Source organism: Colossoma macropomum, unplaced genomic scaffold (genome assembly GCF_904425465.1).
Source record: "Colossoma macropomum unplaced genomic scaffold, Colossoma_macropomum, whole genome shotgun sequence".
NCBI lineage: Eukaryota > Metazoa > Chordata > Actinopteri > Characiformes > Serrasalmidae > Colossoma > Colossoma macropomum.
The window spans coordinates 20,292,864-20,320,587 of NW_023494786.1; the positions used below are offsets into that span (position 1 = coordinate 20,292,864).

Genomic DNA, 27,724 nt, shown 5'->3' on the forward strand with positions numbered 1-27,724 from the left:
CAGGAGGATAAGCAGTTTAGAATATGGATGGATGGATAGATGGATGGATGGATGGATGGATGGATGGATGGATGGATGGATGGATGGATGGATGGATGGATGGGTTTAAGTGCTTTGAAAATGCCACTATTTTTACCGATGCTTGGAAAGGAATGTAAAATCCGACTGAGAGCTCTGCACTAACTCCATCTTCATCTGTGCTGCAGTTATTTGTTATTTTGCTTTACTCTGGTCTACATGCCTGTTTGGCGCTGGTTCACCATCAAGCATGTCTCTCCCTCGTTTGCTAATTAGGACAGCAGGTCTTTCCCTCTTCTCTCCTCTCCTTTCGTGTCTTCTCTTCTCTTCCCCTCGTGTGGGCCTGACTATGGAGAGCCCTCACCATGGAAACTTTGGCTCAGGAATACCCAAAGGCTGCCATGTCTCTTCTCTGTCACTGAAGACAAGACAGTGTAGGGATTAGAGAAGCATGAGGAAGCACTTTTCAAGCACATCTATTCACTCTTATTAACTAAAACTGTCCTTATGAAACACATAAAATATCATAGAAACTAATAATAAGTACACTATTAAAAATAAAGGCACAAAAAGATTGTTTGTTACGATGCCATAGAAGGACCACTTTAGGTTCCCTAAAGAACCTAAAGATGATTCTCTTGAGAATCTTTTAATTTTTTGTTATTTGTAAATAAAATGTGTGAGTGTGAAGAACCTTTTTAAATTTAAAGACCCTCCAACACAATGTAAAGGTTCTAGGAAGAACCCTTAAATTGGTATAGAACCTTTACATTATGTCAAAGTTCTTTAAACTATTAAAACAATCTTCAAAACTCTGGTTCTAGGTTCCATCTTTTCAAACATGGTTCTTGGTTCCCTAAAAAACCTGTTAAGGGATCATTCTTTTGTACATGAAATGTGTGAGTGTGAAGAACCTTTTTAAAGTTTAAACAACCTCCAAAACAATGTAAATGTTCTAAGAAGAACACTTAAATGGATATACTACCTTTATCTAATGTGATCGTTCTTTATACCATTAAAAGGTTCTTCACATTCCCAAATCTCATTTTAAACATGGTTTTTTGTATGTAACCAATATTGGTGGTTCTATGGCATCGCTCAAAGAACCCTTTGTGGCACCTTTTATGAAGAGTGTAGGTCATATTATAATGCATTATTGTTCTTACATATTTTACAGACTTAAAAATACATGAACTAAAAAGGGTTATTTGTGTGATGCTACAGTTTCCCTAAAAAAAACATTTAAGGGATTGTCCTTTTGTAAATGAAATGTGTGATTCTGACGAACATTTTTAAAGTTTAAAGAACCTCCTATGTAATGTAAATGTTCTAGGAAGAACCCTTAAACTGATGTAGAACCTTTACATTATGTGAAGGTTCTTTAAATTATTAAAAAATATTCCCAGCCACAAATCACTTTTTTTCAAACATGGTTCTTTATGGAACCAAAAGTGCTTTCTCTATGAGATCAGAATCAAATAAACTTTGTTGCACTTTTTTAGAATGGCGGTTGGATTATTCTATTAAATTTTTACTCTAAACTTGAATACTTCACACTCTTTGTCAGTTCTTCGGAGTGATACCGTAGAAGAACCACTTTTTGGTTCCCTAAAGAACCTTTCAGTGAATTGTCTTTTTGAAAACCATTGTTGAAAATGAGATGTTTGACTTTGAAGAATCTTTTCAAAGTTTAAAGAACTAGAATCGTACATCCATTCAGGATCTTTATTTCCAAAGCGCAGTGCTCATGATAAAAGCAAACGACACTCGTTCCTCACTGAACTGAGTTCTTTTAACCTCTTAAGGAATCACTGGGTCTAGACTTCCTCCTTATAACTACATAACTTACATAGTAATTGCATAGTGTTTACTATACAATTTATAGTAATTACTGGATAATAATTTTTAAGATTAATAACTGAAGAATAAGCTTTTGGTTTAAGGAGTTAATCCTTTTTTAAATCTACAGTAGCGGTGTTGGGTAGCTTTTCAGGCCTCAGTGCTGTGAATGCTGGAGTGTCTGCTCCCATCTGAGCTCTTCTTTCTCTGTAGACCACAGTCTACTGAGCTCCTCTCGCTTGCTTTCAAGGGAATCTGTCACCGTAGCAATATGGCTGTATTCCCAACCACAGTCTGACTGATCCAGTGCTTACTCTGCTTACTGAGACAAGATACACATATATAACACATAGGTTTCTTCCTGCAGTTTGCTTTCATTTCACATGCAGGTGCATTTGGCACATTTAACTGGCACCTAATTAACTGCTTCTCCACACACTGTCCTCTTGTTTTCGTGAAACAGATCAACAAAAAATATTTCAATAAGGCCACAGCTCAGTGATTAATTGCCTTGATTGTTCTGAAGTCATTTCCTGTTCTCTGCTGTTTTGCTCAATTTCCTTGCACGCCACCTAAATCAACTTCCCTTTTCTTATGCTGGCACAACAGAAAAGACTCCCAGCTGTGGCTGATTATTAACTGTTATTGAGTAGTAGAGAGTCACTTCTAGTGTGTTTTATGTATATGGCAAGCATGCAAACCCACTGACCTCATTCACAAATATAAACAGGGAATAATAAAAGGAGCATGAATGGATGTTTGGGCTGCATGCTGATATGATGTATTGTATCCTGTTGTCAGGACACTTGCCAAATGCCAGTTTTTTTGACATTGGTTGAATACAATGTCAAATTTGCTACTCAAGCATTTAATCTTTAGTTACAGTTAATGGTCAATAACATCCACTTTTTTGTAAACACAAAAAAAGGTCATGTTTTTGGAGTGATGCCATAAAAGAACCACTTTTAATTTCCTTTTCTCAATGGATGATGGATGATTCTTTACAGAATCATTTTTCTAATGGTGTGTGATGTGTGAGTGAGTAGATCCTTTTTAAAGAACCACATAATACACAGGTTCTATACCAATTCAAGTTTATTTTCACAGAACCGTATGTAGAAACCAAACATTATCTAGGAACCATAACGGTCTTTGCTGGAAAGGTTCTTGGGGTGATGCCATAAAAGGTCCACTTTGGGTTCCCTGAAGAACTTTTCAGTGGAATCCTTTTTCTAAATGAGATATGAATGTGAAGAACTTTTTCAAAGTTTAAAGAATATAATCTAAAGGTTCTATACCAATTAGACATTTTTTTTCCTGGAACCATATCTCCAAACCAAGAACCATTTAGGAACCTTTATTATTTTTAAGGGTGTACACTTTTAAACATAAAGCGTTCTTGGGAGGATGCCATTAAATGACTACTTTTGGTTCTTTAAAATGGATTGGTTCTTCTTTACTAGATGTGTGAGGCTGAAGAAGCTTTTTAAAGCTTAAAGATGCTGTAGAGTTTAGAGACTTTATTGAGTTCCATTAAGTATTTTTTTTTATTATTATTTATGTAGTCTATCATGTCACATTAAGTTGACTTGTAATCTATTTTTATATAAAATTCCCCCTAATCTTTATGATTGTAAGCTAATTAGATAACCCTCATCCCTCCCTATGTTGCCCTGTTGATCCAAATCCCACTTTGTTCACCATCTTGGTCTCATCTGCTGCTGTTCTACCAAGCTGAGCCAACTAATCAGGGAAGCAGGCTGAGAGGGGTGCATGCCTTTGCACATGGCAGCGCAAATTAGAGTATCTCCAGCCGTCAGGCTCCTTAATTCTCTGGCACCAGGCCTCTGTCTGTGCTACGAATTACAGCCCAGTGCCTCCTTCTGCACAGCCTGCCGTCATGACCCTGCCCATTCACATGGCCTGCAGTCAATGAAACAGGCTGTAAAACTGCCCTCGGTGTGAAAGATCATTCATTTAAAAGGTGAAATGGTTATAAGTAGCATTAGAGAGCATATGGAGGCATTTGTGTGTGATTAATTCTACTGAGATGGGGAAAAATGGGATTGATCTGGTACAAGGGTACATATTAGAGTTCACAAATGGACACAACTTTCCATTTCTATAATGTCTGAATTTCAAAAATATTTAATAGACCAGTAAATAAGTTAAGGCTGAGTGTTTCAACTATACATGTATTTTGAAGGCAACAATTTATTGATTACAGATTCAATTCTGCTGATGGGATTTGAAATGTGGTGGGTTACACATCAGCATAAAATGAATGCTAGTCTCATTCATGGCATACAATTGCATCTCAGGGACAACATAATGCCACGTAATTACAATTGTACAAATTGTTAAAGGAATAGTTTGTCAAAAATCATCAAATGTACACAATTTTTCTTGTGCTCCAAATCTTGTTACAACATGTTTAGTGTCTGAAATTTGCTTCTTCAGTTTTGCACTGGTTCTACAAGGCACTAGCTAACAAGTACAGAAGTCCATTTACACTAGGTACAGGAGAAAAATATGTCACAATGTTGATTTAGTATCTCATAATAATGACATATTTTGTACAAAATATTGACTTACTATCTCAAAGTAATGACATCGACTCAAACTATTGACTTAAAGTCTCAAAATAATGACAATGTTTCTCTAAACACTAATTCAGAATCTTGAAACTGACTTATTTTTCAAAATACTGACTTACTATCTCAAAACAATAACCTATTGACTTAATTTCTCAAAATTAATGACAAATGTTGATTTAGTATCTCAAAATCATGACTTATTTTCTCACACTTTTGAAATACTATGTCAAAGTAATCAGTTATTACATTACAGGAAAGTAATCATTATTTCAGAATGATAATTATTATGAAATACTAAGTTATTGCTTTGATGGAGAAAGTATATGTTTTCACTTTTTTGAGATGCTAAATCAATATTTGGTAATATTTTGACAGCTGCCAGAAACAGCGAAAGAGAAAAAAGAGAAAAAAGAGGTGATTTGTTCTTCTCTACTTGGCAGGAATGGAGCATGAACAAGTAAAGGAAGCCTATAATCACCAATTAGTGCCATCTCTATAAACTATATGTCTAATTCATTACTCACTTGCTTAAAACCATGTCTGATTGTGGTCTTAAATAGACTTGCTTCTTTTTTTTTTAGACTTGCTTCTGTGATTTCTGAACAATGTCTTTGTATTGTCAACACAGTTTGGTGAGGGTGTGGTGATTTAGGCACACTTCAACCAGTGTAATATAAAGAGGAGGAGATGGTTTAATTAAGGATGTTTAAGGAGGGAAAGTAGGTAAGAAAAAATGCTAAATAGCCCTTGAATGGGGAATGATAATGGATGCCAGATGTGCTGGTTTAAAAGTGTGAAGAGCTCCAACACTGCTGGGGTTTTGGGTTGTTCATGCTCAGAAGTGGCATGTATGCATCTGGGATTGTCCACCACCCACAAAAACATCCACCAGTGGCACACCCGTTGTCTGAATATCTTTAATGTCATTATTTATAACTTAGCAAATCCAAGTACCACCAGTGCTTTTGTGTTGCAATATAAGGATCTTGAAAATTACAGTTCCTTAAAAATAAAGGTTCCTAAAGGGTTCTTGGATGTATGGCTCCAGGAAAAGAGAGGCATCTAGTGCAAGCCAACCAAAGGTGGTTCTTCTATGGCATCACTCTAGTGAACCTTCTGGTACCTTTACAGTGCATTTAGAGTGCATGATGAAATTTATGGAAGACATAAGTTAACATAAGTTACTCAGATTTAGAGACAAATTCAAGATCAGTCAGTTTCAACACACCTTGTCTCACATAACACTCTACCTAAGACTTTTCCTCAAGCAAGTGAAAGGTTATTTCTGTCTTTCTCACCTGAGTCTCTGAGTGAGATCTCAGCTTAGTAATAATGCCCAGAGTGCTTATCTACTGCTGCAGTCTACAGGGAGGTAAAAAGCCCTCAGGAGATCAGAGACAGAGTCAGGTAAGCTAGTTTGGAGGGAGAGACATGCTTCACAGTTTGCTCTGTCGCGAGAATCAGATATACAGCTGTATCTTTCCTAATGCAGATCGACTGTCGTCCTTCGTTTAAAGGGAACTCATTCATACTTATCATTGCTGTTGGAACAAAACCTTGTAGGGGAGACCAGGGAGGGTAACATGGGAAACACGCCCAGTTTCACCAATCAGAAATATACTATATCGCTGTTACTACTGTAGCACTACTTGTATACACCCACCATTCTCCTGCACTAAAAAGAGACATTTGAAGTGTATGTTTATGTAACAAAATCTGATTTTAGCTTAGTTAGTGCTCATATTAAGTGTTGTAGTCAAGACCAAAACCTGGACACATTAAGTCCAAGTCAAGATCAAGACTTTGTAATGGTTAAATCTGAGTCAAGACCAAGACCAGAAGTGGCAAGACAGACTTTGTCATTATTTTTCATGATCTAACATTGTTAAAACTAACTCTGCCATGTGGAGGCTGTATTTAGCCGGGCTAGCTCTCGCTGTGGAATGTTTATATGCTGGTGCTAAATTACTGACATTAATCTGTCATTAATACATACAACTCAGTAATAGAAAAGCTTTTATGATGAAAATAAGCTTCTTTAATAGCACAAAAACAGGTTTCAGGGTGAATCTCCAGCACTATTTGTCAGATTACTGTCCAAATAGCCAGATGAGGTTGATACAAGAAAATAACCAAAATATGTTGTTTTTGAATCTATTTAAGTGCATGAAATATTCATGTTACACTTTACCTAATGTTAGTTTGTGCCCCACTGTCCCCCCATAAGCTTTCATTACTTCTTAGATACATTGGCCTTGTAGCTCCTGTGCAAAACTAAAAGCTTTCTACACCAAAAACATGTCTTGGCTGATGATTCCATTAACTCTTAAGGAAATAAGAAAAATGTGTAAATTTCTTTTTCACCAAATTATTGCTTTAAGTGATAGAGTGAAGCGAAAGAGCTGCAGCTTTCCAGAGTGCACTAGAGTTCATGCAGGTAATGAACCTTACTACTCAAAGGAAAAACAGCAAAAAACATGTTTGGGTCTTTACACATCCTTGCGTGAAGGAGAATAGCATGTGGTGAAAGTTCTATCCTTTACAGTGCAGCAAATATCACTGTTGTTCTACAGTGTATGAGTTATGGGTCAATGTTGTTATTCCATGTCCAGAGTGTTCTGTCGTTCTCAATGGAAGAAAGCAGAGTGGGGCAACAGGACTGAGGAAGGAAACACTGGCCCAAACACAAACACACATGAACACGCACACACACACGTAAACCTGCGCGCTCTGCTGTTGTTTTGCAGCGCTACGAGGTGTTGTTGTCGATCCTCTACCACCCACGTGGCGCCGAGAAGTTTGTGGCCAGGGTTCAGGTAACCGCCATGTGTTCCTGATTAATACAAAACACAGCAGCAGTGTGATGGGAACAGCATCTAATACACTCATTAATACCTGAATGCACTTTTACGGGATTCATAAGCAACTAATGCAGTGAGGCTATTGTATAGATCTTGTTATGCAAATGAAAATTATATTGTAATGTATTGATTTTTCAGTTTGACAGATATAGATTTATACAGTCTATGTAATACAGGTCATAGTCAACAAAAGTTAAAAGATAAGTAAAAAAAAGTAGATGGCAATTAAGATATTACTAACTAGCCTTGTTTAATCATGAGTTTGTAGTACAATTAGTAGTAAAGATCATCACTTTATATGGAGGGTCACGTAAAGAAGTAAGTAATAGTTAATTTATAGTTAAAATATATAGACAGCTCTTTGTAGAGTGACACAGCAGAATATATGGAGGTGAAGGAAAGTGACCAGTAATGCCCAAAGCTACACAATGGAGTGAAAATGAAATGATAAATCAATAGGGTAATTGACATAATCTGTAGGACTAATGAACTAATAAGTTCTCATGTTACTTCTCTATATAAGCAAAAACACTTATCAGTTCATTATCAGTGTAATAAGCATCAGTTATTGCACAGTTAATTGGTAAATAAGCTATGAATTAATGAGAAACTAAACTATCATTTAGTAACTAATTACTAGGCACTTAATTGGTTATTAAGTAATAACTAATACTTAATTATTAGTTAATGAATGTGTGACACTTCTAAAGTTTTTAAAATAAAGAATAAAAAAAAAGGTTTTCCAAAAGTCGAATAGTGGTTGAAGCCTAATAGTGTAAAAAGGAGCAGCTACTATAGATGATCACAAAGCTGGTGCAAAACTGACTGATGTCCACACTGGAGATTTTCTTCGAGATTTACTGAGTTAGCACATATTGTTTGGTTCTCTTTGTTGACTGTGCTTTTTGTTTTTGCTGTCATCCTGTTACTCTCCTGCACTGGTTTGTTTTGATTGTGCTCCATTCATTCTCCACTGTTGGTAATGTTCCAACATGACCTGACCCAAACGCTTTCCTAATTTCTCTTTTATAGCTCCAATCTCTGCAACAGTGGAATATTAGGGATGTTTAGGAAGTTCAGTAGGTGTTTTTAAATCCAGTTTAAAAACATATTTGTTTATGCTAGCATCTATTTTTTTCCTGTAGACTGTAGCCTTTGTGTTGTGTTTTGCTTCTCTTCCTCTGTAAAGTACATTGGGATTTTATAACTAGAATGAAAGGGGCTGCATAAATAAAAATTATTATTATTATTATTATTATTATTATTATTATAGACAAATTGCCACACATGAACTGTTAAACCCAACTTGTCTTTAGAGCATTATTGCTCCTCAGCTTTTAATTTTTTTCCCCTGTGAAACTAGAAATATTGGACTAACTAGCAACTCCTCATTTAACAAAGTGGATCATTTCCTTCATCTTTGGTGGTTGTTTTTTTCTCAGAGCTTTGCATTGTTTTTAAAATATTATTGCTGTCAAAAAAAAGAAGAAATCAAAAATACTAACTTTAGAGGAGAATTAAAAAAATGTACTTTTAAGGCAAAAACATGTAGGCCTTAAAATGACTTTTCCCTGATGTCTACTTAGGACATTTGTGTGGGTTTTTACCAGGAGGAACATGATTTTTACATGACTGTTTTTAAAATATCTCTTATCTCTTAAACAGGCTATTTTGTTACTGTGTCTTTAAGACTGATATATGTGAATTAGCTCTATTCTGATTGATTGACTTGTATTGTGTATCATTCGAAAAGCAGTGCTATCTGAAACACTCCTTGTAACATCAGTCACTTCTGTTCCTTCTAGCTAAAACTGCTGTAGGCTGAATAGCTGCATCTTTGTAAATGCATTTGTTTTTGTGACATTACAAGAGCAATGAATACAAAACAGGCCATTTTTGCAGTGTAGTTTCCTTATATGGATGAGGCAGTGAATGGTAAATCTTGATTTGGTGTTTACAAACTACATCAAACTCTTTTATTTCAAAAATTTGTGCCCTTTTAAATCAAGCAACAGCAGAAGATGTGATAAAATTAATTCAGACTTCATATTTCTCTGTAGCTGAGGGAGTTGGGCTGTGCCAGTGCTTTGTGCTCAAAAATAGAGGACAGTGCAGTCACAGGACTCGTGCTGGGCACCAGCATGGCACCACCCATGAGTGCGAGCGTTGCTTTGCCCAATCCCCCACGCCTGCACATATAATCATCATAGCCCGCTGATCAGTCATCGCCACTCAAGCAGAACACACTTCCTCCTCAGCCTCCTAATTGTGTGCAGCTTGCTGTCAGGCTCATGTTAAAACCTTATTCTGAAGCGACAATTACCGTTGGAGCTTTTCAGGAAAAAAACAGAGGGCTTTGAGAAGTTGGAGAGCGGTTTAGTTCATTTGTTCAACCTTGTATGGTGCGTGTGTGGGTCATAACCCAGCGAAGGTCTTACTCTCTTATTCACACGCAGGCACACTCACTCAGGCTGAAAGTATTTATTCCACTGAACTGCTGGTACATCGTGCCATCCAGTGCAAAAGAACTTTAAAAACATGTTCTCCCTCCTGGACGTACATCCAGATGGTGTTGTCATATGATACTGGGCCTGCACAGCATAAATGGATTTAGGAAAAGATGAGGACTTTCACTTCCCCTCTGTAAACTCCATGACCTCTTTCTGAAGCAACATCTCAGATAACGGAGAATTGCCTTGCTAATCGCTGAGAAATGACAATATACTACAAACACAAAAACGGTCATATCCCTTTTTTGGTTTCTTCCCAAATCTTCTAAAGAGGTCTTAAGAAAGAAGAGAAACCCCTTTCTTTGATTCATCACCCCGAGTTTAGTGCATCATATGTGGTCTTGTGCATTTTTTTAGAATGTCTATAAATAAGCTTTTCAAGTCGGTCTTCTGGGAAAAGTACGGAGCTGGTGATATCCCTGCTTAATAAAAGTAATGCATGGCCCCAACTTACTAAAGCATAGACATGGGATCCTAATGCATGGTCAGGACTTAGTAAGATGTGGGAAACGAGATAGTCCTGACTTATTTACCTCATTCTCACAATTTAATCATCACAACTTAATTATCTTGTTCCTGTGCATTCCTGTAGGACCATTCACACGAACCAAATCTTCTATATGTATCTAACTGACGAACTTTTTGATTTTAATCAGAGCCAGCTCGATTTTCTGTGTTGTACAGATGTGTTAAAAATTACACTGACCAATCAGAGCTATGTCATCATGGTTAGAGTCCAAACCAAGGGCACCAGAGCTCAAAACTTATCCAACAAGCAACATGCTGACTAAGAAAATCCTGAAGTCAGAACAAAACCTCACATCTTCAAAATGGTAACTTTCAGGAGAAAGAAAAAACATTCTTTTAATGTAAATTAATGGAACAAATTTTTTTTCAAGTAATTTTTAGTGTTTCTGTTAGTCCGTTCCTCATGAAATTCTTTGCACAATGTAAAGCATAAGGGGCATTTTCACATCATTTAAAAAAAAATTGTTCCAATAGTGGCAATGTATCTAGGACCATAGCTGAAAGGCTGGGAATGTTGGGGAGACCTCAATACAACACAGCAACTTTTTTGTAGAATGCAGTGTACCCAGTGTGTGCACATTTCAGTTGTAGAGCTAAAGAAAAGTAATAAATTTATCAGTGCTACTACTCTTCTTATAATTAGTGAAATCAGCTGACACAGCCATTTCATTGTGTGCATGCAGCTTGTACACTGTAAAGCATTGGCAATAGAATGGAATGCTCTGGAACAGCCATACATGAGCCCAAGCTTTGACTGCAGAGGTATAAAGTCCCCCAGCACTGGGTTGTGAAGCAGTGGAACTGTGTTCCCTGGAGTTCTCCAGAGTTCTCTAGAGTACCATCCATTACCTTTGGGATGAGTTGGAGAGTCATACCTGACCTCACTAATGCTCTTGTGTCTGAATGCAATCAAATTCTCACAGCAGTGTTCCAACATCTAGTGTAAAGCCTTCTCAGAAGAAAAGATGCTGTAACTGCAGTAAAGAGGGGGGACAATTTCCCTATTAATATCCCTTGATTTTGCATTAGACATGTAGGCGTCTACAAACTTTTGGACATATAATGTACTTGAGAAGTAAAAGTATTGTGTAAGAAAATACTTAGAAATGCACAGATCTGTTTACACTGTAAATAAGTACGTAGAATTGAGTTCCCTCCATTTAAAAAGAGGAAGTTGTCGGTAATAGTGGCAGTGAAGTATAACAAAATAACACATGCCATGATTCAGCACGAGACACGGTACGGCTTCCTCATCATCTCACTACCCGCAGAGAAACATCGTGCTGCGCGTGGTCCGCCACAAGCGCCTTTAGGAAGTCACAATGGTGGCATTTTTTAAGGCATAGAAATAATGTGATGTCTGATGTTATGAAACAGTGTTAAATCTGGGATGCTTTCATCAGGAAAATAATACAAAACATGAATCACTAAAGCTCCCCATGCTCATATTGTCAATGGTCAAATTTTCCTAGTACAAGGAAAGTCCCAATAGTGTTCTAATCACTTGCAGAACTGAAATAGAACTAGGCCTACAGATCAAGCCTTCAATCAATCAAGTGTGCTTTCAGGAGTAAATTCAATACTGTAGAGGAAAACACTCAGACAGCTTTGTGCTTGAAGGCTGAACCTGCTTAATGAAGATCCGAGACTAGTGCAGAGAAAACCAGTGGGGTAGGTTTAATTTCACCACACTGGGGGATGCGCTGCTCCTATCACTACATTATACTTTTATAGCCAGTTTGCATTAAAGTCCCTGTGGTAACTGAATAATAAGCCTTAGTATGTACTAAGCCTGGGATTTTAAGGGGGTAAAATACCACAACACACTGCTATAAAGCCCAGATGTGTTGAGAGCAAATTATTCATCCCCTCCAAATATTAAAGAGGACAAGCCCCCTTGACCCCCTAAATCTATGTCTGTGGTGAAAACTCATCACAGGGAACTACAGTTATGAGCAGGGAATGTATTAGTTTGGTGGGAGGAGCTTCAGGCATGGTTTTTCTCCCAAACTTCAGTTATTGCGTAACTCCATTTGTGGATGACTGTCCCGGTGGAAAAAAAAAATAACATTGACCCAGTTTTGGCCTCCTGGCAAAGTGGTCAGCTTTTGTTATTGTTTATAATGTTTTGCTCGTGAGCCATGTATCCTAACCAGGTTCCCTTTAGAAGTGAAACAAACTTCCTGTGGTAGGTTAGGTTCTTTTCTACATGAACATCCTTCTTTTTACACCAAACCAACCTCTAGTAGCTGAGCTGAGAAAAGATTAATTTGGTCTCATCTGATCATAAAACTTGACTCCAACTAAAGTTCCATCTTTTTTTTCCAGCAAGCTTTGCAAATAGCTTGTTGACGTGCTATGTTATCATAGTTTTGGAAACTTGGTGACCCTAAGATGCAAATCCACATCTGCAGATTCTCCAGCTGTGATCCAGGCAGAGATTCTTGCCTCTTGACCTGTCCACTGTGTGTGGGCGGGAATACATGTGAGTCATTATCTAGACGGGTTCTTTGTGTCACAGCTTTTTACAAATTCAAAATTACTGCCGTAAAGGAGATGAGTATTTTCAAGCAGGTCACACTGGATGTTTTAGAACCATTAGCTTATGAAGACCAAAAGCCTCTTGTGTGTCCTCTGCCTTAACTCATACAGAGACGAGTGAGGCAGTCTGCTGTGTATGTCAAACATACCTGATTTATAAACAATTCTAACATTTCTACACTCTTAAAAAGATGGTTATTCAAGGGTTCTTTAGTAAAGGGAATGGTTCTATTTAAAACCTATATAGAACCATTTCATGCTTAAATGATTCTTTGCATGGTGAAATCATTCTTCAGATGAATGCTGTATTGTATTGTATTGAATGTTGTTTTTCGGAAATGGTTCTATACAGCACCAAAAAGGGTTCTTCTCTGATTATGATGTCAAGCTTGTAACTACAGAAGCAACACAACTGCACTGATAACAATATCAGCAACAACAACTACAACAAATGTCCTGTTTTAACTGGGAGTGTGATGCCTCCTGAGAGCCACTTTGCATGGAAACACCCCATTAGCTCCCCTTGGCAGAGTGGATGCCACACTCTCTGAGGAGATTAGATTTAAGATAATCCCTGTTTATAAGGAAGAGTAAAGTCAGAGGGAAAAAAGTAGTTTCCAAAATTGGAGTTCAAAAACTTACTAAGAGATACAGAAAAAAATGGGACTTCCAACAACCATGCAAGATCTGGTAGACCACCAAAACATTCACCATCAGATAAACAGTACTTAAAGCTTTCATCTTCGAGAGAGAAGATCTGATCCACAAGTGTTTCTGTCCATCCTTCCACAACTCAACACTATGAGTCTGAAAGGATATGTAGCTTTCAGGAAACTGTTACTGAGAAATTAAATAGACAAAAAGGCAGAGAATTGGCAAATCAAAAAAAGAAGCTGCTGGTGTTCTCACAATGGAGTGACCACCCTGGAGTCCAGACTTCAATATCATTGAATGTGTTTGAGATGTACTTGGATGGTGAGAAGCAGAAAATGCAACCAACTTCTAAGAATGAACTTTGCAGATGTGGAGGCTTCAGTGTAATTTTCTGTCAAACATGTTTTCTGCTTTTTTCTGATGCTGAAACTAAATAACTTTTGCTTAATGACCATTTTGACCAGTCATTAAATAAAAGAAGATGGTTTCTGACTTTTTCACAGTATACAGTATGTGTATATATCTCTCTTCTTCAGTGCTTCAGTCTTGTGTATCTCTGGGTATTTGCTGAGGTTTAGGCTTGGGAGGATGAGAGAGAAGTGAGAGATGGCCTGTTTTCCCTAAAACCTCTTTTCTCTGGCATGCTTAATGCTTTGCAGCATGACATAAGGCTATGCTAATGAAATCCATTCGTGGAGAGCAGGAGGGCCACAAAGGCTCAAATGCCTGCGAGTCAGAATCATATGTGTGATGACAATGCAACTATTTGGGATTTCTTTTCATGTCTTTCTTTCTTACTTTTCTTTTCTCTTCTTTTTTACATTTTAGATTTCCAGCTCAAATTCAAACATTGAAGAAATTGACTTTTGCCAGCATCTTTACTTTTTCTCAAACATCAAATTTTTAGTAAACATTTGAGTTCCCATAATGTGCCAGTCCATTTGATGCATTTGAGTTCATCAGTGGTGGTTTCTTTTAAAAGCACGGTGAGTTGCAGAGTGTAGATATGACTTGGTTGGTCTTTACTTTGAAGCTGGACTGCTTTTCACAGTTCTGCTGCTCTCATCTCCACAGAAAAGTCATCTGAGGACAGCCGTGTCTACGCCAGTCTGAACACACCAGCTCCACTCCAACATACTCTAACTGCATCTGCTTCTGCTTTTCCACATTCTCTCTCTCTTTCTCTCTCTGTCTCTCTGTCTCTCTCTGTCTCTCTGTCTCTCTCTCTCTCTCTCTCTCTCTCTCTCTGTGTATATGGGTTGATGAATTTGCTGGTCATGTTCACTTTGTGTGCAGCTTCAGTGATTTGGGGCCAGTCTGCTATGTCAGAGTGCTCACATGCCTCCAAATGGTGGAGCAGAAATATGCTCCTTTCCAGTCTCCAGACCAGTCACATTTCATAAGTGAGCAAGAAATGATACTTGTTATTCATCATTGTGGAGTTATTTTTAACCCTTTCTACAGTGTTTAATAATCTACCTATATAAAACATTGAATTTTCCATTGGCTCAATACTTTCGCAATACTTTCAGGTATGTACAAGCTCTTTTCTGAGCAATGATAAAAAATAGCATATTGAATACACAGAGTGAGACTTGTATGAATTCCGGTCTTCTTTGCCACCATAATCAGGTCAAAAACAAGTAAGAATTGCACAGTGTTGAACTGCAGGGCACATTTGTTTGAAAGTGTGAGAATGGAGGAAACTGTGAGATAAACATGTATATAATTATAATTATAATTATATATAGTATATAATCTATATATAATTATAATATAGATTATAATTCTTATTATTCCTTTTATTTAAATAGTGCTTTTCCCACAGCGTTTCAATAACTCTCTAATCCAGGGGGTTCAAAACTCAGTTCCCTTCAGGCCACAGCTCTGAGGAGATTAGTCTTGTCCCTAGAATGTCCCTAGTCTTGATAGAATGCTAAACTCTGTGGCCATTCAGGAATCCAGGACATTTAGTTATCAGCTGCATTGCATTCTAGGTGGGCTGCATTTATAGACTGCTATGTCATCGAAATCTGTTCCAATCAAACCATCCTTCAAATACAGCCAAGAAATGCGGCTTACATTCTGACATTGAGTGTGTTTACATGCACTTAATAATCCTATCATATTCAGATTTCTGCAGTTATCTTATTATTCATATGGTCATGTAAACATAATTTCTCAGCACATGTACTCTTACTCAGATTTCTTTCTGATTTCTCAGTCTGCACATGTGCGAAAACAGAACACGGTACCTGAAATAAGCAAGCAGTGTTCAACACAGCGCCTGCAAGACGACAACAAAACACTTTTGGAGTGATGCTGAAACCAATTGCATATCTGATGAAATTAATTAAAATATTCTTTTAGATGCTTTACGTTCATATTTTGTGTTTAATGTCAAAGTTGTGACATGAAGTCAAATTTTATGTAATGTTAATGTCACGTTTACTTCTGTGAGTAAATTTTCTTTGGGATCAATAAAGTATCTATCTATCTATCTATCTATCTATCTATCTATCTATCTATCTATCTATCTATCTATCTATCTATCAATCAATCAATCAATCAATCATGGCTAGTTGCAAAGCAGAATTCCCATTATTTCCTGACTCCCATTACTTTCTGAATTTTCCCATTGGACAAAATCTGATTTTCTGCAGTCATCGTAATATTAAGTAAATAAACTCAGTGTTTTACTCCTTTACGCACACATCTGACCCAAAGAAATATCAAGAGAAATGCAGGAGATGAAAACACCACATCTGCAGAATTCATGTTCAGATGTTCAACAAAAGTTGTTCATTTAAGCTGTGCTATTGGATGGCCAGTGCTACCAGCAAGAGTCCTACAGAAATTGCACGGCGCATTGTTTTAAAAGGTCAGTAAAATGTATAGTAAAATATACAGTATGTTATTTGCTTTCAAAGCCAGTTGAACAGTTAGCATTTAATTACAAACAGATAATTATTGTGCTTGCCAGCTTACTATTATTAACATCAATAGTATTTTCTCCATCTAATTTCCTGCACAGACTCCTCTCTGATGATGCAACTAAGTGTTTTTGATACACACACATCTTTCTTGACTAACCTTGCTTTTAAAATTCAACTTTTGTGGGTTAACCAAAACTTGTTGATGGCAAAGTTGGACCATTTTCATTAGTTGTATGCTAGAATGGATTCTAGCTCTACTTCTGTTTGGAACTCTGTCATTAGGGTTGCATTAAACTTTTGTATAAATTTAATTGGTCAGTTCAGCTCTTGGAAAATAAGACCTGCAGACCTGGAACAACAGAAACGGGGCAGCAGTCATTAACCTACATTCTAGTATCTGACAGAACTTATGTTTTTAATGTCAAATTGAGACGTGAGTTTGATTACAGCTGTGTTTTGTGTGCATTTTAATGCGTTTCAGGCCTTTTGGAGTTTTGTTTAGTGCCACAATTGAACTGACCAAAGAAAAATCACATTTTCCATGTTTTTTTTTAAAGTAGTATGAAAACACCATCAAAGTTTTGTTGAATTATACCATTCACTCCACTTCCATTTACTCCATATATGGAAACTAATTTAAGTGTATTTTTTGATGTTACAAAAACCAGCACATTTACATAATATATTCAGCCTATTCAGCTGATAGCAGTTTGAACTCAAGTTGTAAGGAGTGGTCAACTTGAACTACTTTTGAATGAGACAAAATACAGGGCAGCCAATCAGAACAGAACTCATTTACATGTATTGTCTTAAAGGTGATAACAGTAATAAAAACAGCTTGTTTAATTTTAAGGAATAAAGCAATGACAAAAATGGACGTGAAAGTGAATTAGCACTGCTTTTGGTACGTAAATCCACACAAAGATCATAAACGGACACTGTGATTTTATGTGTCAGCTTACCCAATTCCAAACCCCTCGTCAAGTCATTTGCATTATTTACCATCCAATACCTTTTGTTTAGCTGCTCAAATACATAAAATTAGCACTTTATTTAGTAAGGTGCTGTGCTGGTGGTGGAATTTAACAAATCCATGCAAGGGCTGGGCTACATCAATAAAAAGAGGAACCAAACCTGTGGTGATCTAACCAGCTTATAAGACATTACTATATTTTTGTTGTATTCTTTTTACTGTATTATTATTTATTGACTCTAATGTTTCATGATGAGCAGAGAAATTACTGCTCAGATAAATAGTTTTAAACAGTTTTCTTGCTGGGCTCAGATCTTCGTGCAGTACAGTATCTTATGTGGATTGGAAGCAGAACCATGAGTGCTTCCAATGTGTCTGTTCCTATTCAGTATACTCCCCAGATAGAAACCTGGTGGGTAGCATGAGCTATTGGGCCCTCTGCTGTGTCCCACTGTGCCTTATTTACTCCAGCATAGGACCCAGAGGAGCCTGGGAGACTGAGGTGAAGCTATCCTGATAAGCAAAGACACAGAATGTTATCCTCAGAGAGAGAGCGAGAGAGAGAGAGAGAGAGAGAGAGAGAGAGAGAGAGAGATAGAGAGAGAGAGAGGGAGAGAAAGAGACACCACAAGAGTGTTAAAGGTTGAATAAAATATTGAGTAGTGGTGTTTATACAGTGTAAATGTATTCACTCATCTCAGCAGTGTAGATGAAGAGCTCTTGAGCATGGATTTTCTTTCACAGATTGTTTTTGAAACCCATCCTTCTTGAAACTCCAGGCACTTATTATTCAGTTATCATCAGTAACTACTATACATTATTCAGTAACCACTATGTAATTAATATGTAAGTTATAGTGTTATGAGACTGAGGAACTGAAGCATTTTTAGGTGAGTTTTAGGGGGTTAATGAGATCTTTTGAGCCCCTTTCCATTGCCCCCTTCATATTTCCCACTGCGGTTGCTGAATGTTTCTCAAAAAGGTAATATACATTCTGAGGAAAGTACTTAGCGATTTCAATACAGAAGTCCAGATTGCTCAGATGAGTTATAAAATCATGACATATATTTCATTGTTAATGTACCTTCTGTGTTAATATGCTGGCTGATGATCATGCAACGCTCAGATTTGAATAACTGTAGTTACTGTATTTATGCCAGATCTCCTAACGTTTATCTTTAAAATGCTGACAGCAATACTGCAGCATTTTATACAAATTTACACTTCTTGTAATTGAATGATGGGATGTACCCAGATTTAGTGCTGAAAACTATAGATGAGTTTGTAGTGAGTGTGAGAGGGAGCAGTGCTAAGCAAACTCCTCATGGTTACTGGTTAAACCCCTTTTAATGAGTGAATTCATCTAGTTTAAGGTGACACAGGCATACAAATGCACATGCGTTGTGTAATCTCCATAGAAAGGCATTGTCAGTAGAATGGGGCATTCTGGAGCAGCCACACATGAGCCTAAGGTCACCATGGCCCCCTAACATTTGCAGCAGCTGATAAGTTTGGGATGTATTAAAGTTGTGTTTGTGATCCAGAACTAATCATCCAACATCAGTAGCTGACCTCACCAAAGCTTTTGTGGCTGAATGAAATTAGTCAAATCCTCACAGCAATGTTCCAACATCTAATGCAAAGCCTAGAAGAATAAAGGCTGTTACTGTTACTACACTATGAATACCTTTGATTTCAAGGGAAACATTGGAAAAGCAGGTGTCTTTTAAACATATCATGCATAAAGTTTTCTTATAATCATGATGATATACAGTGTGAATGGGCTTTGTTTTTGCTACGGCTGGAGGATCAAAAGTTCTCTAAGGCTTTCTTTGTATCCCAGAATCCCAGAACCCCGCTAGGGTTGCTTAAAAATGAAAGACTAAGAAGAGAAAATAAAAAGCTGTTGGTGAAAATTAAAGGTTCTTGGCTGAAAAGCCATTAAGTTTGTGTCCTGATGTAGCTTTTTGCCTGCCTGCCTTGCCTGGCCCCTGGGAGAATGCACAGACCTGCATATGCTTTTGGCTGCTGTCCATGCTAGCCTTACACACACAGTGAATTCCTCAGGAGTCTGCTCATAAGCAGCCTCTGGGGGGGATCTGTTCCCTCCCTCCTTCTCTCTTTTGCTCTCTTTCCCTCCTCCCTGCACTCTCCCCTCTGTCAACACACGCTGTTTAAAGGGAACATCGGACCACACCGCTGCACTAAGAGAGAGAGAAAAGAAGAGTAAACCTCAGGAGAGCAGTGAGGAGAAGTTAAAGCCAGCTCTCCGTCTGGGCTGAGCTTTTCCACCTGTCCTCTCCCAGCTGCGCCCGAGACCTTGCGTGAACCGCTTCTAAGGTTCGAGCCACTTCTGGGCCATTTTCAACTTCATCTGAAGGTTCTTAAGGGATGAAGAGTTATTTGGTAGCTAGCCGGTGGGCCGAGAACTCCTGGCTCGCGAGTGTGAGAGGCAGGAAGGTGGCGGGCTCTATAGGCTGGGATTGTTCCAGCCTTGAGGCCTCAGCTGGAAGCCAGAGCCATAACAGAAACTCTACACCCAGACCTGGAGGAGAGCACAGAGAGGAGAAAGTGCCAGACCTGCACATATTTTCTCCCTGCTGGCTTTCTATACTGTCGAAAGAGAAGGGTTTCAGATCCCCACAGCTTTTCTCACGGCCTGCTCTCTCCAGTGCCATCTGGCTTTGAAGCCCACGGTTGATTGTATCTCGGCGTCAGGAGAAAGCTTGTGCCGAGTTCAAAAGGACATCGAGTCTATGCGGGGGTGAATGGGTTCTTCATGAGTAGATACTTCTAATGAATTGACTAACTTTCATCGGTTCCTTCAAAGAATGATCTGTTCATGTGATTTTCCTCCTCCTGCAGCATCTCAGAACTTCCAAGCTTGTAATAAAAAGCATTTTACTTGCAGACTTATAAAAGCAAATTCAAAAGGTTTATTTAATTGTTTATCATGCTGAAAAAATGGGGGCTTTTTAAGGTGCTTTTGTAAAGGCAAAGGTTATATATAACCATGATAAAAAAAAAACAATTTCAATGCTTAAATAGTTCCTTTGCATGATGGATCATCTGTTCTAAATGGTTCATTAAAGACTCTTTAAAAATGCTTCTTTTCAGCACCAAAAAGTTTCCATAATTGTAAAATAGAACCTTTTTGCTAGGACTGTACTTGTAAATAACCTCAGCCTGTAAGATAAAAAGTTGTTTAAGTTTCTGTGGCCAATCTATACTATTGTTGTAAAAACCTTGTAACTCCATTTTCATCTTTTTCTTTTTTCTTTCCACCATATGAACATGGCAGCTGCCCTTCACATTGTGTGCAAATTGAATGATAAATGGCACAAATAAAATGGTCCAAAATTACTTATTAAAATACACAGAACTCGTGAAGGTTATTTATACCTTTAAAAGTTTTCCAGACTCGCACATCTCATTTATAAACATGGCTCTTTAGGGAACAAAAATGGTTCTTCTATGGCTTTGACTTACAGGCACCTCATTTTTTAAAGCCTTACATGGCCAGAGTTTATCAGCAGGCCCAAAGTTTTATTACACACTTCAATAATCTAAGAATAGCTTAGCCAGTTTGCATTGAAGTCCCTGTAATTACTGAATAATAAGTCTTAGTATGTAATAAGCCTGGGATTTTCATGAGTTAACAGTGTATGTCCAAAAGTATCCAGGTACTCCTAATTAGTTGCTACGGGCGTCCAATTGTGCACACAGCTTGATCTTTATCATCTCTATTAAAAGTACACTGGAAATTGAATGGGATGTTCTGGAGCAGCTGCATTTGGGCCTAAGGTCACCATAACCAACAGTGTTGGCTAAAGTCACCCAGCACTGGGCTGTGGTGCAGTGGAACTGTGTTCTCTAGTGACGGAGCACCATCCAACATCTTCCAGAACTAATCATCCAATCTCGCTACTGCTTTTGTGGCTGAATATAATCAAATCCTAACCACGTTTAAACGTTATGTAAAGCCTTTTCAGAAGAGTAGATGCTGTTACTGCAGCAAACAGGGAACAAACTCCCAATTAACACCCTTAATTTCAGAAGTAATATTAGATAAACAAGTGTCTAAAAACTTTTGGTCATATAGTGTTGATATATGAATAGGTTTTGTGTTTGCTCCAACTAGAGGATGAGAAGTTCTGTAAGACTTTCTATGTATCCCAGCATCAGACAGGTCAGACTGTGACTCTCAGTCCTGTGTTGTGAAAACCCATGACCTTAAACAACCCCAGGCTTCATTTAAAGCAGAAATAGAGCAGCAGTTATTCCAGACAATGTCATTAACTCGAGGCGATATGAAGGAATGCCACACATTTAAAATCCCACCACATAACCTTTAAAGTTGTCTTTAAAAAAAGAAGACACAAGAGAGAGAGGCACACTGGATTCTTCTTTATGTAAGATCATTTATGTACACATATGGCTTCATACAGCAGCAACAATCTGGTTGTTGTATGGGGAATACAAGCACATCAGGCGACTGCATCAAGAACTAAATCAAAGAGCTATGGCCTCACATTATACAAACTGGCTATGACTGTTGCTTACTGCCAATAAGCTGAATGTAAAACAGAAAGATGTACTGGATCAGGTAGGACATGTCAGCATAACAATGATCTCCAAACAACATCCTTTTCTCTCTTATAAAGATTTATTATTTTTTTCTACATAAGCTGATTGCACGTTGAGATACACATACATTATATATATATATATATATATATATATATATATATATATATATATATATAGATATATATATAATTTTTGATTGTGAATCAAATCATTTCTGTACATAAGTTAAGAAATGTAACAGTTTGCTTAAAAATAGGTCACATCTTCACTGCTTTGTCCCTCTATGAAAGTGCAATGTCTTAATTTATAGATTCTTTTCTATAAAAATTGGTCCAAACCCCTCAATCTAAATAAACAGATCTTTTTTTTCAAATTTGATTTAGATTACATATTTTTGCTTTTGTTTTTATATTTTTTATCTACGTTTATATTTAATTTAAAAACTGCTGCTAAATACAAGAATAACAGAGTCAGTTTACAAAAAAAGCTTTACATGTAAAAGGTCATCTATGGTCTAAATACTTCATATTCTTTTTTCATAACATCATAACTTCTCCACAGCTCCATAGTACATGAAATATATTGTCATCAGTAAAAACAAACCAAAGGTAACAAAAATAATAAATGAAGTACAAGAATGCATAGGTGTGAGCAATCGCTGAATTAACAAAGCAAATACAATACAGGTCAGGTTTTGTCCATATGTGAAATATGTATACAGATTAATATTAGTAGAAGAGTTCTGTCTCCATGATATATAGTCTGTCTGTCTCTGCTTTAAAACAAGTGGCCTGCACAAGAAGTATAATTCATAGGTTAATCAATCATGTTCTAGAATAGACTTTTCGGCAGCTTTCTGCTGCCTGTGTGTCCCACACTAACCTCAGGTAAAGAAAAAAAATGCCATTATTTGAAGAGAAAGCATTTCTGTGACAACTTCAACTGTTTGACATTTAAAGAGCAGCCACTGCATAGCACTTCAAACTGCACATGCTTTCACATGTCCAAATTGCTCCAAAGTGTACGCTTGTTATATAAGTCAGTATTCATAAAGTCATAGTTCAGCCTGCAGAACAGATTCAAGTCTTACAATTATGTACTGCTTAATTATTTCAAAAACGTTGTTCGTTCAGCCTGCTTCACAATATGCTCGAGGCTTCGATAGCTTTGGGCTGTTTTAACTTTCTGATACTCAGAGGTGAAAAAAGTGCTGAAAAGTAAATATAGCGATGTCCTCGTACAACCACCAGCAACTTCCACACTTTCATTTTGTTTTATGCTTACATTTTTATCTAGGGCTGAATTATGGGAAGAGTAGACAGGGAACAAAGCCAGAGGGCTCAGAATGGCTAACAAAAATATATTAATCAGTAAAATGTGAAGTGGAAATTCATAATATTTTTTCATCCTGTGCCCACATTGGCCCTATCTAATATGAACTGTCATGGATTTTATTCTTAACTTCTAGGGATGCATGATAGGAATCTGCAAAGATCAACCAAGAATTTATTATTTTGAATTAGTCATGTATCTTTTTTCATTTTTTTTTTAATCATCAGCATTTTACATTGTGTGAAAATTTCATGATGATCGGACCAATAGAAATGCTCCAAAATCACTTAAATATAAATATCTTAACATTAATTTAAATTTAAGTTAATGTTATTATTAAATTCAAGTTCAGAACATTTTGTCTTACCCTGTAAAGTTGCTATTTTGGATTTGGATTTTTTTAAAGCAATGATCTATGACTAAGTTTAAAAAGTCTTTAAGAATTTAAAATGCCAGTTTCTGCCATTAAAAAGCAAATAATATTATTTAGATTCCGGCTTTGGCTAACTGAAAGTACTGGAGGATGTGCTAATGTATGTGATATGTTTATTTACCCCACTTAGCGTGAGCTCTGGGTAATAATAAAAAAACAAAAAGACTAATGAAAATTGGCACAAAAAATCATCCATTGGCCAATAAAGGAATGAGAATCAGCCATAAAAATTCCTAATCAGTGCATCCCTATTCATTTTCACTAACTATCCATACCAAATCCCACACCCAGATGAGTAAGAGGAGGTGAATTGTGCCAGAAGGTTTAAGAAGCCTTTTCAGAGTGCTTTCTGTAAATCCTCAAGGTTCAATGCATCCAGTTTATGTCCTGCTGAAATGTGCACTCAATGTATTTTCACATTCATTAATTCTTCCACTAATTCAAAACTTTCTGACTATATGCCTGATACACCTGCCATTCATAACCTTGTCCTCTATATGCATTTGAGCCCTTTAGATTTGTGTCCTTTAGATCAAATTTACTGACATTTCACCAGCAGAATTGCAAAGCATAACTATTCTAAATAACTGTAACTCTCTGCTTTAAAAGCTATTCTTCAATTTCCAAGCAGCTTTCCCTCTTCACCCGACTTGTTCTTTTGAAGCTTGATCCAATGATTCAGAAAGAATGTTATGAATTGCCCTCTGGCAGTGCCAATACATACAAATGTTAGGGGTGTCAGAGTGAATAAAACAAAATGAAAGCTCATGGGTTTCATAATGGTGGTACGAGGTAAGAGGTGTCAGCAATATTGAAGCTTATTATTGAATCACCGCCTCTGAGGACATATGCTCAAACAACAGTGACCAGAAAAAAGAGAGCGTGAAAGAAACATGGCAGTGGGGCTACTTTGTCATGTCTTGAATAAGGCATTTTTTTATATCAATAAATTTAAAGGCAGCACAAACTCAGAACATCACAAACATATTGACATGTACATCACAGTGCCTGCATTTTGAGAGAAAGAGAAAAAAAATACAACACATTTGTGATAATCTGTGACGTGATTCAATCACATCTCTTCTCCTTCACTCTAATAAATAAACAAAAGTAAATAAATCTCCCTACGCTTTCTTAAAGGCAGAGGATTGTAGCTTTTCTGATAACACAGAGGGAGGCCCATTCTATGCTGTCACACTGGCAAGAGCCTGCCTGCACTGTAGTTTTCAACTACATAATTAGCCACAATCACAAGACTCTTGTGTTTGGGACCCCCATGAGAAATGTTAAAGGACATGTCCAGCAAGTTCTTCAAAATTTCTTTGTTCTTTCTGACCTACCCTATGTGAGTTTTGAAAAGTCAAATAGAAGACTATGAAGTCAAGATTCTGGTCTACGGTTAAAGGAATATAAATCTTTGTTTTCTTTGTAAGTAGGTTACTCTTGCTTTTGTGGGCACTCAACATACATGTACCAAGCATGTCGCACGAATAACTTCTCAATGTCCACTAAATGGCAGATGCATTCTCCTCTTTCAATGTAAACTGAGCAGCCCTAATCCTGGGTCATGCATATATAAGCAGTATCCTCACATGGTTCATGTGGGCTGTATGATCACCCCTGCAGTCTGTTTGTGTTTCAGCTGGAGAAACATACTGAGTGAAAGATAATGACCAAGCGAAAGCTAACTTGGCAAGCATAACTGCGCTAGTAAGTTAGCCTATCTGTCTGCCTGTCACCTGAATGTCCACCCATTCGTTCAGCTGACCACGCCTGAATTCCCTAGATGTACATCATGCAGTAAAGTGAGTAAGAACTTTACCTTCTTTAAGACTTTGCCATATAAAACCTGGATAATGTTTTTTGGTGAGCTTTGGACACAGCAGAGTCTACAACATAACTTTACAACATAACCTTCATATTTACAGCCCAATTGACTCATTTCTCATTTCTGCTTCAGCACTGTAGCAGGTCGTTGGACTGAGGACTGTCAGTTGCATGTCCTCATCACAATATTAACCACACCTAGACAGTTCTCAGGTCTGTTTATTCTATTTTTTTTTTAATGAAACCTTGCTGTATGTTTAATATGATACTGAATTTTATCATACAACCGTTTTAAATATTTTACACTGTGTTCCTTGAGACTTGTAAATGTAGCATCTTGAAGATATGACAGGCTATACACTCACATTTCAGTTTTTAGGAGAGCTTACAATGTAAGAACACAAAGAAACTTTGAAAAAATTGGTGGACTTGTCCTTTGAGGACCCCAAAACACTGCTGAAACGTGCATGCATTATACACAGCTTAATCTATCCTCAGCTAAAGCCAACCATACACAATAATAACAATAACAAAATTTCAAAACAAAAATCTCAAATATATCAACTTTATGCTTCTGCCATATGTATTTACCATGTATTTACAAAGAAATGTGGAACCGTGTACGCAGTCTGAATGAGAAGCACCCTCACGAGTGCGAATGAGCCAACAGAAATGTCAAGTGTCAGATCCAGTTTCTCTCAGATTCATAAAACATGTTAAATCTGCTGCCCTGATTGCTGAATTCTTTGTGTAAACGATCTGGACACAACATAATCGCAATACACTCTTTTTAAAAAGTGTAGTACATCTGCTCTGAATCTAAAACAGAGGAGAGAACAGAAAGTGTTATAATGTAACATAGTCCTAGGAGGCCAAGAGGTTTCCCTAACTTCTTCCAGGTCCTGCCGTGGAGGACTTTGTCCGGATATGACTATATACACACGCTCATCTTTAGGATCCAGTTCTCTTTCCCATTAAGGCCAGCTGTGGAATATCCAGGGCATTAAGCACTGAATACAGACATTAGGATGCCCAGCAGAAAGCCAAGGGCAGCAGTTTGAGCTCTAACAGCACTAAAGACTAAAGAAAAGATGACATGTTGACATGCAATGGTCAATTTAAAGGGCTGTGAAGGATAAAGGGCGAGGGTCTGATTATAATGCTGGGAAAAAATCACCTGATCACAGTTTGAATTTAATAGAGATAATCTGATTGTACTGATAATCGAGATGGTAACTGTGATGCATATTTGCATATGTCTAAATGTGCATGTATGTATGTGTATGTATCTTGTGGCTGATATGTGGGCCATGGTTGTGGACCATGCTGTTTTTGCCCTGATTTGACCACTGGTTCTCAAAGCGAGAAAAAGGCAGCAAAATAAAGCACATGTGATTTGGCTAAGTAGTACAGGCACCTGGTTTGGCACTTGGTTTGAAGGTGCGTCATAGCGACAGAGCAGAGCATCCTTCTGCTCCTCACAGATCTAATGTCCTTGGCAGTGTGCGGTCGTATCACAGCCACGGCTGAGCAGAGGGAGAGCAGGGGAATGTCCTTGATGAGAAGCGGTAGAAGAGAGCATTGCTTGAATGGGCAAGGATGGCCTCTTTGGACTGTTACTCTCCAGTCTGAGAGGCAGAAATGTTTTACCTGTAAGAAAAAGGTAGGTACTTAATGCATTGCAAATAGAAAAAACAGAGGGTCAAACTAGCAGGTTCAGGCAAACAACCAAATCAAAACAGACCAACACATTAAAAAACTGCTGCCAATGCACTATATTTCCTTATTATATACTATATAACATACATATTTGTTTGGAGAAAAGCTATGAAAAATTGTTCAGCCAAAAAAAAAAAATTACACACTTTTCTCTTTGCCTCAAATGTAGTTGATTAGCCAAGGCATACTTTTGCACCGGAGCTACAAGGTTAATGTAATTAACAAGTAACGGAAGCATTTATCCTACCAGTTTAGCACAGTACGAAATGCATTCATATGTCATCAAACACTTGCCTCAAATTGTGTCTACTTGTTAATTAATCTCAAATATGCATACTTATGTAGTTGTAGACACTGTATAACTGA

At 37.4% G+C, this 27,724-nt stretch overlaps 1 protein-coding gene across 1 annotated transcript in view; it reads right to left on the reverse strand.

Moving 5' to 3' along the window:
* Positions 1-21,849: 21,849 nt before the first annotated feature.
* foxo1a (forkhead box O1 a) overlaps positions 21,850-27,724 on the reverse strand; it is a 44,658-nt gene continuing 38,783 nt past the window's right edge. The window contains exon 4 of the mRNA XM_036563405.1: positions 21,850-27,289. Within this exon, the coding sequence (XP_036419298.1) occupies positions 27,286-27,289 (4 nt within the window). The 3' untranslated portion in view covers positions 21,850-27,285. The remainder of the gene's footprint in view (positions 27,290-27,724) is intronic.